This window comes from Psittacula echo (assembly GCF_963264785.1).
Source record: "Psittacula echo genome assembly, chromosome: 22".
In the NCBI taxonomy this organism is placed as follows: Eukaryota; Metazoa; Chordata; class Aves; order Psittaciformes; family Psittacidae; genus Psittacula; species Psittacula echo.
The window spans coordinates 627,903-643,298 of record NC_137758.1 but is presented as its reverse complement, the minus strand read 5'-3'; the positions used below and the strand labels follow the sequence as shown (position 1 = coordinate 643,298).

At 57.2% G+C, this 15,396-nt stretch overlaps 1 protein-coding gene across 1 annotated transcript; it reads right to left on the bottom strand.

The window, feature by feature from the left end:
- Window positions 1-438: 438 nt before the first annotated feature.
- Window positions 439-3,552, bottom strand: MYOG (myogenin; the record flags this gene model as incomplete). Its single annotated transcript, XM_080633062.1, has 3 exons — window positions 439-560; window positions 1,298-1,379; window positions 3,073-3,552. The coding sequence occupies 3 exons, from the start codon at window positions 3,550-3,552 to the stop codon at window positions 439-441; spliced, it is 684 nt and encodes a 227-aa protein (XP_080489188.1).
- Between the last annotated feature and the right edge of the window lie 11,844 nt (window positions 3,553-15,396).

The window sequence follows — 15,396 nt, the reverse complement described above, 5'->3', positions numbered from 1 at the left end:
CAAATAAGTTAGCAAAAATAATCATTAAAAAACCCCCAAACAAGAAATGGCAACTCCACACCACAGCGCTGCTAGAAAAGCCACCGTGGTGCTGAGCCCAAAGAGACACCAGCCCCAGAGAGACGTTGGTCGAAGAGCATCTTGGAAGGAAATCAGCAAGCGAACCCAGCACACGTGTTGGCCCCCAAAACCCAATGGCCCTGGATGGGTCCCTTCTGTGACCCGGGGCCACGGCACTGCCCATATCCCACCTCTCCCTGTTGTTTTCTCAGCTGCTGAGCAGGAGCATTTCAGTGGGAATGGGAAAGAAGGTGAGCGGTCTCAGTGGTGCGGTCCATGATGCCAGAGGGGTAAATATGTTTTCCAGTGACTGGAACCTTCTGGCATCTTATTCCCACCCCATTACCAGCTCGAAGAGCCGCCAGGGTTGGTGACAGCTCAGTTTTGGACCTGCTCCTCCTGGAACGTCACAGCCACGTCCTCCACGGCGATGCTCTCCACAATGGAGGAGAGGGAGTGGAGGTTGCGGTCCTCTGCTGTGTCATCAGCCAGGAGGTGATCTGTGGAGAGCAAGGGGATGGCAGGTCTGTAGGGATGAGGACTCTGCTGGGGATGGCTCCTGGCTCCACACAGCAGGGATCCAGCGATCCCCCAGCAACCAGAGTGATCTGGGAACCGTTCCCAGCTCTCACTAAGGGGGATGATGAGACCTTCTGCTGAAGAGGGCAACAGGGAGTGAAACCTCTGGACACTTCTTGAGGTTTTATTCCCCATTGGAAAATGAGATTTAAGTTTCTGCTTTCTGGAGGAATAAACGTGTGGATGTGGCGGGGATGGGGATCACTGGAATTATGGGAAAAACAATCAGCAGCTGCAGAGGGGACATGGGGAGGGAAAGGGAGCCTGGGGCAGAGATGCTCAGCGCACAGCAATGCTCAGCGCAGCAGCTGGCAAAGGTAAGCCAAGGGATGGGGATGGATGAACCCTTGATGGGGACCCAGGCTGCTGCAGCCCAGTTTCTCACCCCCTAAGAGAACGTTTCTTGGTGAAATCATACAGTGAGAGTAGGCTGAACTCACTCAGCATCCAGCCAAAGAGGTGCTGGAGGATTTATGAGTCTGGGGGGGAGCCATCTCTGCAACAGCAGGATGGGGAGAGAAGGACAAAGCTCCTTCGATCCTATGCTCCAATCATCTCCTGCTTGGGGGGCTTGGCTCAGCAATGCTCTGCTTCAGGGCTATGGGTCCCCGACTGCTGCCCCTCATTGCAGAGCCCAGTGAGGTGGGGATAACCTTACCTGCGGGGTTGGTGCTGAACTCCAGCTGGCTGCTCCACTCGGGGCTGCAGGACGAGCTGCCGGACCCACACTCGCTGCCCGCCTGCAGGGAGCCAGGATGTTCACCATGGGTCTCACTTCTTCAGCCCAGCCAAACCCCACCAACCACCCCAAAACCATCCCAGGGAGCCTCCTGCCCGGCAGAGATGGGGACATCTCTCCCCATCTGCAAAGGGGCTTGAGGAGGCCACATCATTCGGCATCCCCACGACCCATTGGGAGATGCTTCATTAACCATGAAGGCTGAAAAAGGGGGAATCCTGGGGAACATCTTTGGGCAGTTTGATTTGTGTGTTTGGAGCTGAGGGGCTATTTCAGAGGGAAGAGCTGACAGCCTGGAAACCGAGAGCGTTACTCAGCAAAGCTCTGCCTTCACTTTCCTTCTGTGTGCATCTTTACCTGGAAGTAGATGCTGGCTCAGGTTAAACCCCAAATCTGATTTATAGGGGCAAGCCCTGGGACCCAACTGTTTGTAGCAGCCTTGAAATAGCAGTTTGGGTCCGCAAGCTCAGGGCAGCACCAGCCCTCAATCAACACTTGGACGGGAGTCTCTTTTCTACACCTCTTATAAAGCCTACATCTGCATCTATATCCATATCTTTATCTATATCCGTATCTAATTGTATATCTCTGTATCTATATGACTATATATCTCTAAATCTATATCTAAATCTAAATCTGTATCTATATGTATATATCTATATATATCTATATATCTATATATATCTATATCTGTATCTGTATATATATCTATATATCTGTATCTAATCCATACATCTATAACTGTATATCTATGTATCTATATCTATATATACATACTTATCTCTGTATCTCTATCTATACCTATTCTACATATTGATAGCTAGCCCATATATCTCTATATATCTATAACTGTATATCTATAACTGTTCCTCTCCCTGTATCATCCATAGCTGTAGCTCTCAACACAATTCCACACACAAAGAGCCACAGGGAAGCGCACGCCCGGACCCCAGTATTCAGGTCTCAAAAACTTGGTTCAGTGACCAAGACCCTGTGATGCGATGGGGCTGGGGAGGAGGCAGTGGGGCTGAGCCCGGGAGCACCCATCCCTGCGAAGCGTGGTGGGAGGCAGTGGGTGCTGACCCCCAATGGCCTTTGGTCGGAGGCTTTGTGGGTTGTGTCACCCCTTGACTTCACAGGGAGAAAGCAGGAGCGTGAATCTGTCTGTGAGCAGGGGGAGGAGTCACCTGGGTTTGTTATACTTCGCTATTTTGTTTTATTTCACTTTTGTTTTAATTTGAATTCACTTAATTTGGCTTAAAAAATGCTTTATTTTATTTTGGTTTGGTTTGATTTTTGTTTCATTTGATTTCATTTCACTTCATCTCATTTAATTTCATTATTCCATTTTATTCTATTTTATCTTAGTCCCCCAACAGCACTCAGTGCTCCAGAGCTGCCCACAATGCCTCTGCTTGGGATCACCCCCGTAGAGCAACACCCCCATGGGCATCCCTCCATAGAGTAACACCCCCGTAGAGGAAACACCCCCATAGTACATCATCCCCACAGGGCATCACCCCCATAGAGTGTCACTCCCATGGGACATCATCACCCCCATGGGGCATCCCCCTGTGGACCAACACCCACATAGAGCAAACACCCCCGTAGTACATCACCCCCACAGGGCATCACCCCCATGGGGCATCATCATGGCACTGATGGGGACCAGGGGGATGCCCTGAGGCACTTACCCCAGGCTGGGCAGCGGCGGGGTGGAAGCGCAGATCCCTCTGCTCCCGCTCCTGCTGGTTGAGGGTGCTGAGCAGGCTCTGCAGGCGCTCGATGTACTGGATGGCGCTGCGCAGGATCTCCACCTTGGGCAGGCGCTGGTTGGGGTTCAGCAGGGTGCTGCGCTTCAGCGCCTCGAAGGCTTCGTTCACCTTCTTCAACCTGCGCTTCTCCCGCAGCGTGGCTGCCCGCCGCCGGTCCATGGACACCGTCTTCCTCTTGCAAACCTTGCAGGCCCAGGGCAGGCATTGCCCGGGGCAATGCTCAGGCAGGGCTGAGTCCTTCTCCTCCAAAGCCACTCTTCCCTCGGGACACAGGGACACCTCCGGTCGCTCCGGGAATGCCGCCGGCTCGTAGCCCTGTAAGCGGGAGCCCAGGAAGTTTTCCCCATCATAAAACCTCTGGTCTGGGAAAAAATAAGGATTGGTCTCAAAGAGCTCCATGGTCACCGGGACAGCTCAGGGACGTGTGTGTGGCTCGGGGACGGCTGCTCCCTCTCCCCACACCAACTGCTTGGTGCCATTTAAACCCTGGCGCTGGCATTAAATCACAGAGATAAATATAGAAAACCTAAAGGAAACCTGAGCTCGGCCTGAAGCTGCTGCTGCCTCACATCAAAACTTGTCCATCTGATTTCATGTGCTCTCCCCAACGGGGATTTCACTGCCCAGACCATGCTGGGGGGGCCTGGGGGAGCTGGCACGGTGGGGACGGCAGCGAACAAGGGCTTTGTTTGAGCCCAGGGGTGCCACTGGGGACGGCCGGTGGCTGCCAGCTCCCCCCGGCATTCCAGCATCACCTGGTCCCTTCAGTTATGGCTGGGATGGGGGGAGCCCACGGTGGCCTCATGGCCAGGCTGCACGGCCAAGGCACCCTCGTCCCTCCATGGCTGCACCCCTGCATCCCACAGCACCCCGGATCCGTGCCTGGACCCGACACTGGCACAGCATCAGCTGCTGCTCAGCCTTTACCACCTCCCCACCACGCTCTGCCGCACACCGCTCCTGCTCACCCCATATTTCCAGCAGCATAAAGCCCTGATCCTGCTGAAGCTGTGGGGAAGGGGAGGAATCCAGCCCCATGGGGGACATCCCGATTCGGGTCCAGCCCTTTCTCCATGGGCATCCCTCATTGCGCAGTACCAGCCACTGCACTCTGCTGCCCATCTCTCCTCCCTGATCCACAGGCAGGATGGCTCCAGGCCCAGACTTTCCTCCACCAGGAGCTTCCTGAAGGTTCCTGGCCAAGTCCCTTATCCCAGAGCTGCATTTTTAGCCCAAAATCCGTGTTCATGGCTTCTCCCATGCACTAAACCCAAAGGGCCCCATGCCCCATCAGAGAAGCCCAGCTGGGATGGATCCCACCGGCTCACCCAAACAGGCCTCTCTACCTGTGGATAACCAAAGCCCACCCATCTCCCAGTAAAGACACATTGCTCCTACATTCCCAATGGGGAAACTGAGGCACGATCATGGACACTGCAGGAGCTTCTGCCCCCACCCTTCCCTACTGACCCCAACGCCTTGACCACGTCTCTCCAGCTTTGTCTTTAATTCAGACGGGATGGTGGGTTTTTTCCATCGGGAATGTCAGAAACCATCTCCCATCTCCTCCTATTCCTGCTCCAGGCCAGATTCCAGCCCAGGGATCGGTCAGTGGAAAGAATGTCAGCAAAGAGCAGGGCCAACCCGGCCGGGTTTTTTCCTTCCCCAAATCCCCCCTCCCACAGAGGCCACATTCCCTGTGCGTGCTGCTGGCACCGCTGCTCACTTTGGGTTCATTTCCAGCCTTTTTGGAACCCACCACGATGTTCTCCTCTATTTGCAGTGATTTCTTTGAGGCCAGGAGTCTTGTAACACATCCTCACCCTGATTTCAGCTCTCCCAGGGTGTCAGCCCACAGGGGTTTAGCATCCTGCAGTAAGGAAAGCAGCACCTTCAGCCTCGAGGGTCACCCTCAGCACAGCACCTGAGCTCCAACCCCAGAATACTCAAGAAGGAAAGAAATCAGAGCTCCTGCTTGGCCTCTGTATAAGGAGAAAGCACTGAAACAGGTAGGAAGAGGCAGGATCTATCCCTCAGAGCACGCAGAGCAGCCAGCAGCAGGCACAAAGGTGTTGGGAGGGGATAACTTGAGCCTGATGGCTTCACATCACCACGTCAAGCGGTTTGACTCACTCATGGGGATCGTTATTGGTGACAGTTGCTGTGGATGTGGCCCTGGGGAGCCCCTGGAGCTGCAGCCAGGTCCCTGGTGTTGGTGCCTGCAGCACTGCCCTGGCTCACCACATCAATGGGCTTTTTCTATTTGCAAGAGCATGTTTGGAGGGTGAGGAACCCGGCGGTGACATAAGTGGCTCCCAGGGCACGCGGTGGACCCGTACAAGAGAGCAGTCAAGCATTTAGCACTTCATAAACCAGGGCAGCATCAGCGGAGCAGGGCAAGTGGGTTGAGCCAGCCCCGATGGGCCACCAAGGCCACCGTGTCCTGAACAGGCAGAGGAGACAGGAGGTGGTCCATGAAGACCATGAGGGAAGGGCAGCCAGTGCCAGAGCGGGATAGGCACTGGAAAGAAGGACCCTGCGCTGGGGTGGCAGCGCCAGCTACCTCTGGGGGGTCTCATCCAGGCTGCCAACATTGCCCCTGATGTGAGGAGCTGGAATAACACTGTGTTCCTCCATCAGACCCGCTGTGCCAAGGATGACTCTAACCCAGGCCATGGCGAGGGGACACAGCAGTGTCTGGGGTCCCCGGGTCCCAGTGGATATCAAGAGAGGGATGATGATTTCTCCTGGTCAAGATCATCATTGAGGGACCCCAGTGAAGGGGCTATGGGACCCCATCACAGCCCATTCCACCCGGTGCAACCCACGAGCAGCTTGTCCCGGGTCCCATGGGTGCCCCGGTCGGCTGCAGGCTGCGCCCCGGGTGATCCGGAGCCGTCGGGAGGATTAGGGCTCTGCTGCCGGCTGTCAGGTTAGCCCGTGATGGATGGTGGCGGCTGGGAGGGACACAAAGGGACACTGTGCGAGCCCCGGGCAGAACGTGCTGTGATCCGTCACGGGATCACCTTTCCCGGCTGCCGGAGGCCTCGCGGGGACGGCTAAAAATACCCCTCCATTGAGGAAACCCCGCTCCTCCGGGGCAGCTTCCATGGGGCAGGGTCATGGGGAGATGCCCCGGGGCTTTCCCACCGTGGCTCATGGTGTTGATTTGGTGAGTTCTGGGGAGGCACAGCACAGACCCCTAGATTCAACCCATCTGGGAAAGACCTTTCAGGTCATCAAGTTGGCCCAGCACTGCCAAGGCCACCACTAACCCATGGCACTGGGGAAGAGATGGTGACTGCAGCCCTGCCCTGGGCAGCCTGTTCCAATGCCTGAGCACCCTTTGGGGAAGGAATTGTTCCTCAGCTCCATCTAAACCTGCCCTGGTGCAGCTTGAGACCGGTTCCTCTTGTCCCATCCCTTGTTCCTTGGGAGCAGAGCCCAGCCCATCCTGGCTCCATCCTCCTGTCAGGCAGTTGTAGGGAGTGATCAGGTCCCCCCTGAGCCTTCTCTTCTCCAGACTGAACCCCCCAGGTCACTCAGCCATTCCTCGTAAGACTCATCATTATAACATCAGCATGTTGCAGGCTGCTGCATGTCCCTCCTTGATGCATGGAGCTGCACACGCTGGTTCCATGTCCCTCCTTGATGCATGGAGCTGCACACACTGGTTCCATGTCCCTGCTTGGTGCATGGAGCTGCACAGTCCCTGCACTGGCGAAGGGATGGTGGGGATGGTGCCAGTTGACTTCTTCCATTGGGAAGGGCAGAAGAAGCAGCAGGCTTTAAGTGCTGATGAAGTGATCTGGGTGGTCAAGGCAGCATCTACACCCGCAGGGTGTGGGTACCACCCTGCTGATGGTACCCAGGATGCAGTGAAGAGATCCCACTGGGATTTCAACACAGGAAAGGCATCCCTCCAAAATGCCACTTCCAATGGGACCCACCCTCCCATTAACCAACCCCCCCCCAGCACCCCACTGCCCCGCATCCCCTCTGGCTTTCCAGGCTCACCGACATCCCTTCCTGCACCGTGACAAGTCCTAACATATTTGGGAGCAGCTGCAGGCGGCGGGAGATGCTTGGCCCCGTCCCCGCTCCCGGCCGAGGAATGCGGAGCAGACCTCTCCGACACCCGGGATTTCCGACGTGCCTTCCAACGGGGATTTGGGACGGCGACAGCTGCTTGGCCACGCTGGGGCCACAGCAGGACCTGCCCCTTCGCCCCCATCCCCGCAGCCAGCCGCTGTGCACAGCCGCGTCTCAGCCTGCTGCCGAGTCGGGGCTGGGGTAGGTCCTGCATGGGGAGGGATGGGGGATGATGTCCTGTGTCTGGCCTCCACTGGGACGGGAGCAGTGGTGGCAGAGCTGTCCGACAGCCCCTTCCTCACCCATATGTGCCAGTTTGGGGTGGGATGGGGCTACTCATGCCCCTGCAGTGCCATGTCCCCATGGGGCTTGACATAGAATCACAGAATCATGGAGTGATTTGGGTTGAAGGGACCTCAAAGCTTCTCCAGCTCCAACCCCTGCCACGGGCAGGGACACCTTCCACTGGAGCAGCTTGCTCCAAGCCCCTGTGTCCAACCTGGCCTTGAGCACTGCCAGGGATGGGGCAGCCACAGCTTCTCTGGGCACCCTGGGCCAGCGCCTCAGCACCCTCACAGGGAAGAGCTTCTGCCTAAGAGCTCATCTCAGTCTCCCCTCTGGCAGGTTCAAGCCATTCCCCTTGGCCTGTCCCTACAGGCCCTTGGCCAAAGCCCCTTTCCAGACATCATACAGACAACATTAGCCATCTAGTCCAACCTCCCCACCTCAGTTTCCCCATCATTAAATCAGGGATGATGATGGAGGTCTAAAGTCTGGCTGGAGAACAGTTTTATTTCAGTTCTTAACTGCCTTTATAGGTTTGACCTGGGATGGAGCCTGGCTATCAGCAGAGAGGGGCTGGTGGTTGAGCAGCTCCCATTCCACTGGTTCCCAGTCTGGGGACAATACTGGGTGCCGCAGCACACCAATCCTCTGGATCCCAGCCAGGGGGTATTAGTGGGCCCCCTGACCCACAGTCTGCTGTGAGCATCCTGTGTGCCCTGAGCCTCCGGTTGCCAGGATCTCAGTCTGGAGACCAAACCAGGTGCCCCAGCACACCAGGTTCCCACCTGGTTCCCAGCCCATATAGTGGATGTTCTGACCTCCCTACCTGCCTACACTGATGGGGTGACGCTCTGCCCCACAGCCAGCACTAAACCTCCTGATCTGCCCTTCCTTACCCTGTGACCCCAGGTCCTGGACACAGCCCTTCCCTATGGAGGAGGGATTCACCCAGCAGGACCCCACTAATGAACCATGGGTTTTCCCTTCCAGAGTCTCCCCCCATGGCAGGGGCACCCCCAGCACATTAAAGGCTGCTCCTCCATCTCCTCCAGGGTGGCACCGGCCGCTCTGCCCCACACAAAGGGATCGGGGGGAAGGATTCTGGTTGTCAACAAGGGGTTGTTTTGCAGTGGGTTCGAGCCTGGCTGGGGCGAACGGGAGGACAGGTGGGTGCTTGGAGGAAGACCCATGAATGTGAGGGATTCAGCAGTGACATATGGTGGCTATTCAACCCCCCAAGAGAGACAGCTGTCTGGGCCGGGGGGTGGCACAAGGCCCAGTGAAGGGACCCAGGGACAGCAGTGTCCCTGGGCAGGGGACAGCCCTGAGATGGGATGCCTAGAGCCATGCTGGGAGGGGGCTGGTGGCTGCAAGCCAGATCCCATCATCTTGTCCCCATGGTGGGCACATTCCTGCTGGGGCTCATCCAGCCCCTGTGGCTGATGCTGCAGGATGAGGGTCTGGTGAACAGGGTGGATAAAGGAGTTGGTGATGCTGATATGGGGCTTTCAGGAGATTAAACAGCGATCCTGCATTTTTCTGCCCCATGGGACAGCAAATATCTGCCCTACCCTGCAGTAGGGCACCCCACAGTAGCTCAGAGAGCCGGGGAGGGAAGGATGTGGGGATTCTGTGGCTCAGGGTGGGATTCCCAAGCAGAAAAGGGGAGGCAGCCCCTCCCCGGACATGCCAGTGGTGGTGCCAGACACGCCGGTCCCCATGGAGGAGCACCCAGCCCGAATTCCCATCGCTGCTGGCTCAGCCACCCCATGAGCACCCAGGCTCGGGGGCCACCCACCTCCAGGCTGGTTTTACCCCTTTCCGGGTTGCTCAGCCCCATAGTGGGGCAAAGTCCTGCTCACATGCTCAGCTGTCGGCTCCTCCTGCACGTTCTGTCGGGATGGGGAAGCGGCTGGAGGGAGGATGATCCCGACCCTCCACTGGCGAGACCCGGGGCCGGCAGTGCTGCATCCAATGGGGGTCCCCAGGGCACCGACCATGGGATATCCTGCACCCAACGGGCTGGTGGAGCCGGACCACAGCCAGGGCAGTTGAGAGCCAGGAGGATGAGGAAGGGCTGGGAGGGGTGAGGGAGGCTGCGGGGGTCTGGTGTAGGGAACAGAAATGGGGTAGATGTTGCTGGGGTGCACCCTATGCCCCATCGCAGGGAGTCGAGCTCCTTCCAGCCCGTTTCAACCACTGAGTGAATGCTGTGAGGAGAAATGCCTTCAAACGCGAGGCTGTGACCGAAGATAAACCCCCCGTTCCTTGGCCGGCTCATCCCGGATCCCATGGGATGGGGTCTGAGGCCACCCGCTCCCTGCCAGGAGGGACGCAGGAACCATCGGCTCCTGCAGGCGCTGCAGCCGCACGATGCAGCCGTCGGGAGAGGGCACCAGCAGCCCAGTTATGCGCACACTGATCCGGATTTCGGGCTGCACAACCCAAGGCAGAGGCTTAAAGCACCTCAGAACCCTTTGAACCCCCGCTTTTTTTGGAGCGTGGGGGAGAAAACCCCACCGCCCCGCTATGCGGAATCCGGGATGCGGATGCAGCCCTTTGCCTGGAGGCTGACGGGAGGATCGGGATCTGGAAACCCTTGCCTCTGGCACTAATTCCCATCAGGGATGAGCCCGGCTCTTCATTTCCAACCCCCCCGGGGGAGAAAATCCGGAGGTTTGTTTTTTCCCGCAGTGTAATGACCCCAGCAGGTGCTTTTCCTGCCCCAGGGCTCAAAATAGCTCCCAGGGTTTGGCTTCCTCCAGTTCCTGCCTCCCTCCCGATCCCCTCGTTCATCTCTTGGACCAAAACATCCCAGTCCGGGGAGGAGAGGCTGCGGGAGAGTGAGGGGACTTCCCGGAAACCCTTTTCTTTGCATCTTTCTCTTTGGATGGAGATGGAATCGTCCTGGGGAAGGAATTTCTGGCTCAGCTCTAGCAGCCACGCTGCCCTCGAGTCTCTCTTGGGGAGCAGCTCAGCTTTCACCCCATCGGCAGGAACTGGAATGTACTTTGAGGGGTTTCCCCCTGCCAACCCTTCTGGTTTTCCTGCAGGAGCTGTGCCCTCTGTCCCTCAGGATGCTCTTGTCCCAGCTGGTCCCTTTGCCCCCCATGGATTCAACCGGTTTTGGGGAGTGAAATGGCTGGGGGGGGACCAACCCCTTGGCCACCATCACTAGCGCTGGTCACTGCCTTATCCAGACCATTGCTTTAGGGTGTTGAAACCAGGACCCCCAGTTACGCCTTGGCCTCTGCAGCACTGAACCTTCACTGATGGGTTCCCACTTCTCCATCACCTCCAAGCCCTAGAGCATCCCACTGCAGCAGCAGGTCCACAGGGCATCTCTGCACCAAATCACCTCTTCCAAGGGCACAAATTCACCCAGGGGCTTCCCAGTATGGGGCTGGGCGAGGCCCAAGCTGGCTCCTGCACCCCAGATCCCCTCCAGCCATGGAAGCGAGAGGAAGAAAAGCAGGAGAAGCAGCCTCTATGTGCATCGGAGCTCCAAGCTCATGGCAGGGGACTTGTGGTGATGTGTCCCTGAGGAAGGCAGCCAGATGTGGGAATGTCACTGCCGACCATGCCGGGGTTGCTGTGTGTGATGCTGAATGTCCCATGTCCCACTGCAGCGTCACTGTCCTGCTGCAGCCATCCCATGGGGTCCAGGAGGCTGTTTTCAACGGCGCTCAGATGGTTTGAGTAACGTTTGTGCTGCTCTAGGGCCACAGGGGAAAGGATCCCAGCTGGAAGAGAAGAGGAACAGGGCAGGAGGTGGATCCCCTCTGCTGATAAGGAATTTTCCATGTCTTCAATCGGAATCTGTAGGTTTCCGTACATGGGAAGGGTTTAAACAGCTTTTCCTCCAGCGCGCAGGACGTGCCCAGTGAATCTCTGTCCTGACTTGATTTCTGGAAATGAAACATTCCAGCTTGGAGAGCTTGGAAGGAACCAATTTGGGCAGCAGCAGCAGAGTCAGGACGTGGTGGCTGCAGGGCTCAGGTGACTGTGCTGGAGGGTGGCGATGTGGTTCCGGTCTGTGACATGAGGGGACAACTCTCGACCTCAGCCCAGGGCACTGAACCAGCCCAGCCACGTCCTTCCCTCCGGCCCTGCCCTTCCTTCACCCCCTGCTTTCTCTTTCACCCCAAATCCTCATCCTCCTATACAGAGTATGAGGTTAAGAGCGGGTGTCCCCAGGCCACCGCAGTCCCAGGTCTGGGGCTGGCTCTGGGGTCTTCCAGCCACAGCACCCATTGGGATCTTCATCCCTTCCCCAGTATTGCCCCAAAATCAACGGGAAAATGATGACCCCACCTCAGAGATCCATCAGGAGAAGAGATTCCACACCTCCATCAAACCAGGATTTGCCAAAGTCACATTTTTCCTTCTATATTTCATCCCCTCCCCCCCCCCCTTTATTCTTTTCCCTTTCCTGGGAAGTTGCTGTTTCACACAAGACTTTGCCCCAGAAGGATCTGTCATCACCCCTGCGTGCTGCAGAGCGCTTACAGCCTCCCTCCTCCTCCCTCCCCATGGGCACAGCTCCGTGCCTGCTGGGCTGGAGGCAGCAAGCACCGTCCTGCCCCTCCATGGGCTACTTCCAACAGCAAGAGAGGTAAAACAAGTGCTGGGTTTGCTTAAGGGGTGGCCAAGGATTTTTCTGTCCTCTCACTTCATTTGCAGGGGTGGGAAGGTTTAACCCCATCCTGCAGCACCGAGCCTGCGGGAAGTGGTGCTCAGGAATAGCTCTTGGCCGTCAGCCTGGCTCGATGACACTCCAGGGCTCCCTCAGGATTAAAATAACCCCGGTGCATAGTGAGGAAGATGCAGCAGTGAAGAGGCCAAGGGGCTGGGTTGGGGCAGGAGATGGACACTGGCACCTCGCTGTGGAGCTGGAGATGGGGCAGAGCCCTGCTTTACCCACTGCCGTGCCAAGCACAGCTCTGGTGGGGAGCTCAGAGGGTTTGGATGTGTTTTCTCTTCCACTGGGTGATGTCTCAGCAGCTCCTCCCTGCCAGGGAAGCTCAGAAGCCCATCAGCAACCTGCAGTGCCAAGGCACCAGCTTGGCTGAGCCCCAGGTGCCTGCAGGCAACATCTGGCTGGCATCTGGCAGGGCACTGAGTGAGGCTTGACCCCTTTGGTCGCTGTGTGGGGGCCCATGGAATTCGCTTGGGGTGGAGGGAGCTGGGCCATGTCCTTGTGCTGGTACCCACGTGCTGAGTGACCAAAAGCATCATCTGTGACTCAGTTCCTGCCTCAGAGCATGGGCAGCGCTGCCAATGTGCTTTAAACCCTGCTGTGGGAGGCAGGGCTGAGATGGGCTTGGTGGGAAGGGTCAGCCTGTGGGGAAGCAGCCACTCCTTCATCCATCCTCCAGGATCTGCTGCTTTGAATTCTCTCCCAGGCATGTTTTCTATGCTGTGTCATGGCTGCGGAGTGTCTGCCTGGGGATACATGACCCTGCAAAAGCTTCCCAAGGGTCGGGTATGCTGTTGAATGGGACAGGAACCCAGCACAAGTCATGGAGCAGCCCTGTATCCCAAGGGAAGTCCAGCTGAGGCGCTGCGTCACCGGTGGCCCCAGGGCTGGTGCTATGGGGTGAGCATTGGTCTGCAGCATCTCATCCTTGGAACAGCTCCGGGTTTTCCCTTTGTTTGCTCCTTTTTGTGCCATCTTGTCTGGACCCACTGGCCTGTGGCATTCAGGAGGTCGCTTGTCCTCATGGAGACGTCGACGTCAGCTTCATCCTGCTGGCACCAGCCATGCTCCTCATTAACTTTCCTCATTAAGAGGCCCCTTTCCATGACCAAAAGGGCTGTGGGATGGTCCCTGTGATGGAAGAGGTGGAGAAACCCTCAACTTTGCCTGCCCTGAGCACCTGGGATGGCAGCAAGGAGCTGCTCTACAGGGAGGTAAACTGAGGCAGGAGGGGGAAAACTCAAAGCCCCAAGAAAGGCTGAAGGAAGACGGGTGGAAATGAGCTGCCATCGCCTGGACTTGCCTCCTCGGAGAAGCATTCCTTGGCTGCTCCCGAGCCCTGGGGGTGTTCAGCTGGGGTTTGGTTTTGTCAGCCAGGCCCTGACACGCCAAACCCTGCGGTGAACGGAGCTGGCACGGAGCCGGACACCCACCAGCTCCTCCTGCCATGGGCAAGCTTTGGTCCTGTCCCCAGCTCATGGGAGGTGCTGAGGTGGAACAGCCAGAGCAGGAACACTGGAGCCACGCTGTGTCCCCTCTTCACCCTCCTTCATCCCATCTGCGCCGGGGATGGCAGTGGGTATGCGCCTGTAGCAGCGTTATCCACCGCTTCACAACCCGCTGCAGGTCCCAAGCCGTTTTCTTACTCCAAACCCCAGCAAGACCCTGGAAGACAGGAAAAAACCTTCTCAGTGCTTGATGTCCACTGGAAGATTGCCTTTCATGGGATTTTAAGGGATCTCTGGCACTCACCCGACACAAGCCTGGTGTCCCAGAGGGCGAGGAGATGATGCCTCGTCCATCACCAACAGGCTCTCCACAACCACCAGCAGCAACATTTGCTCATTCCATCTCTGCAGCCTCTGCCAAAGCCTCAGGACCATTTCGTTGGGCTGGTGGGAGAGCTCCTACCCACTTTGGCCAACTCCCAGCCGGGCAGCTTGGTTTTGGCATTAAATGAGCCTTTTTTAGGGGTGCTGCTAAAATTAAGTGTGCCGGGGCATGAGTCCAGGCGGGGAGAACAAACTGCAAATGCACTAAGGAAAAGGAGTGGTTTTTCATCTGTGTTTGGGAGATTTGCATACAATTAGGCTGGGACCTGCCTGCGTTTGCTTCCGCATTGCGCTCCCGTGAGGAACCTGCCAGTTTTCCTGCCCTGCTCCCAGCCAGAGGTTGATTGCAAGGACGTTCCCCCTGGGAAGCTGGTGGGCAAGGGGGCTTTGGGTCTCCCTGGGGATGCTCTTTCCACTGTGGTCCCCTGCCCCGAGCACCATGTGTTGCCTCTGGCCATACAGCTGGGGAACGGCTTCCTCCCTGTGCTGGAGGATGTGTGAGGAGACGCGCTGGGAGATGCTCCAGTGATTGCCTCCCATAAATAGCACGGTGTTTACATGAGCCCGCCATCCTCAGTTTATTTTTCTCTCTGCAGAGCAAACAGATTGTTCAATCCAAATAAGCTCTCCTGGCCCTGGTGCTGGCACAGCCCAATGGCACATTGCTGCAGGCCCCAGGCACTCTTTGGGTGCTCAAACCCCTCAACCCCACACTGGCCACTTGGCCAAGGATATGAAGGGGAAGCCCATGGGCCACCAGCTGAGAAGCCCAGCACTGGGTCTGTGATGGTCTCGCACTGTTCCCATCCCCACCTTTGGATGTGCAGGCTCTGATGGAGGAGAGGGTGAGGGTCAGCCCAAAGGGGCAGATCCAGGTGCTGGGACATGTCTCACCGAGGCAGAGCAGAGGAGGGGACAACTCACCGGAGTCTCACCAGAGGAGGGAGAAAGGATGGCAAGAGGTGCAGATGGTATCTGAGAGCATCCCCTTGCTGCAGATCTGGGACTGCAGCTGGTCCATGTCCCTGCAGCACTTGGATGGACTAACCCCACTCCTGGGGAGCGACTTACGCAGGATGAGCCTAGTCCATGCCTGGCAGGAGTCCCTGCAGGGCTTGGCTGCTTCAGCTCCATCAGTCCCATTCCCTCCGCACTACCCAGCCAAGGGGTGAGATTTTGGGGGTGACCATTTTTTCCCCTACTTCTAGGATCTTAAGTAATATCTGGCCCAGCCTCACCACCAGTTTGGGGTCACTATTCCCAACCAGGACCCTCCGCCTGCCCCAGCGGCTCTGTTTAGCATTGGCACAGCCCCAGCACAAGGAAAGCTGCCAG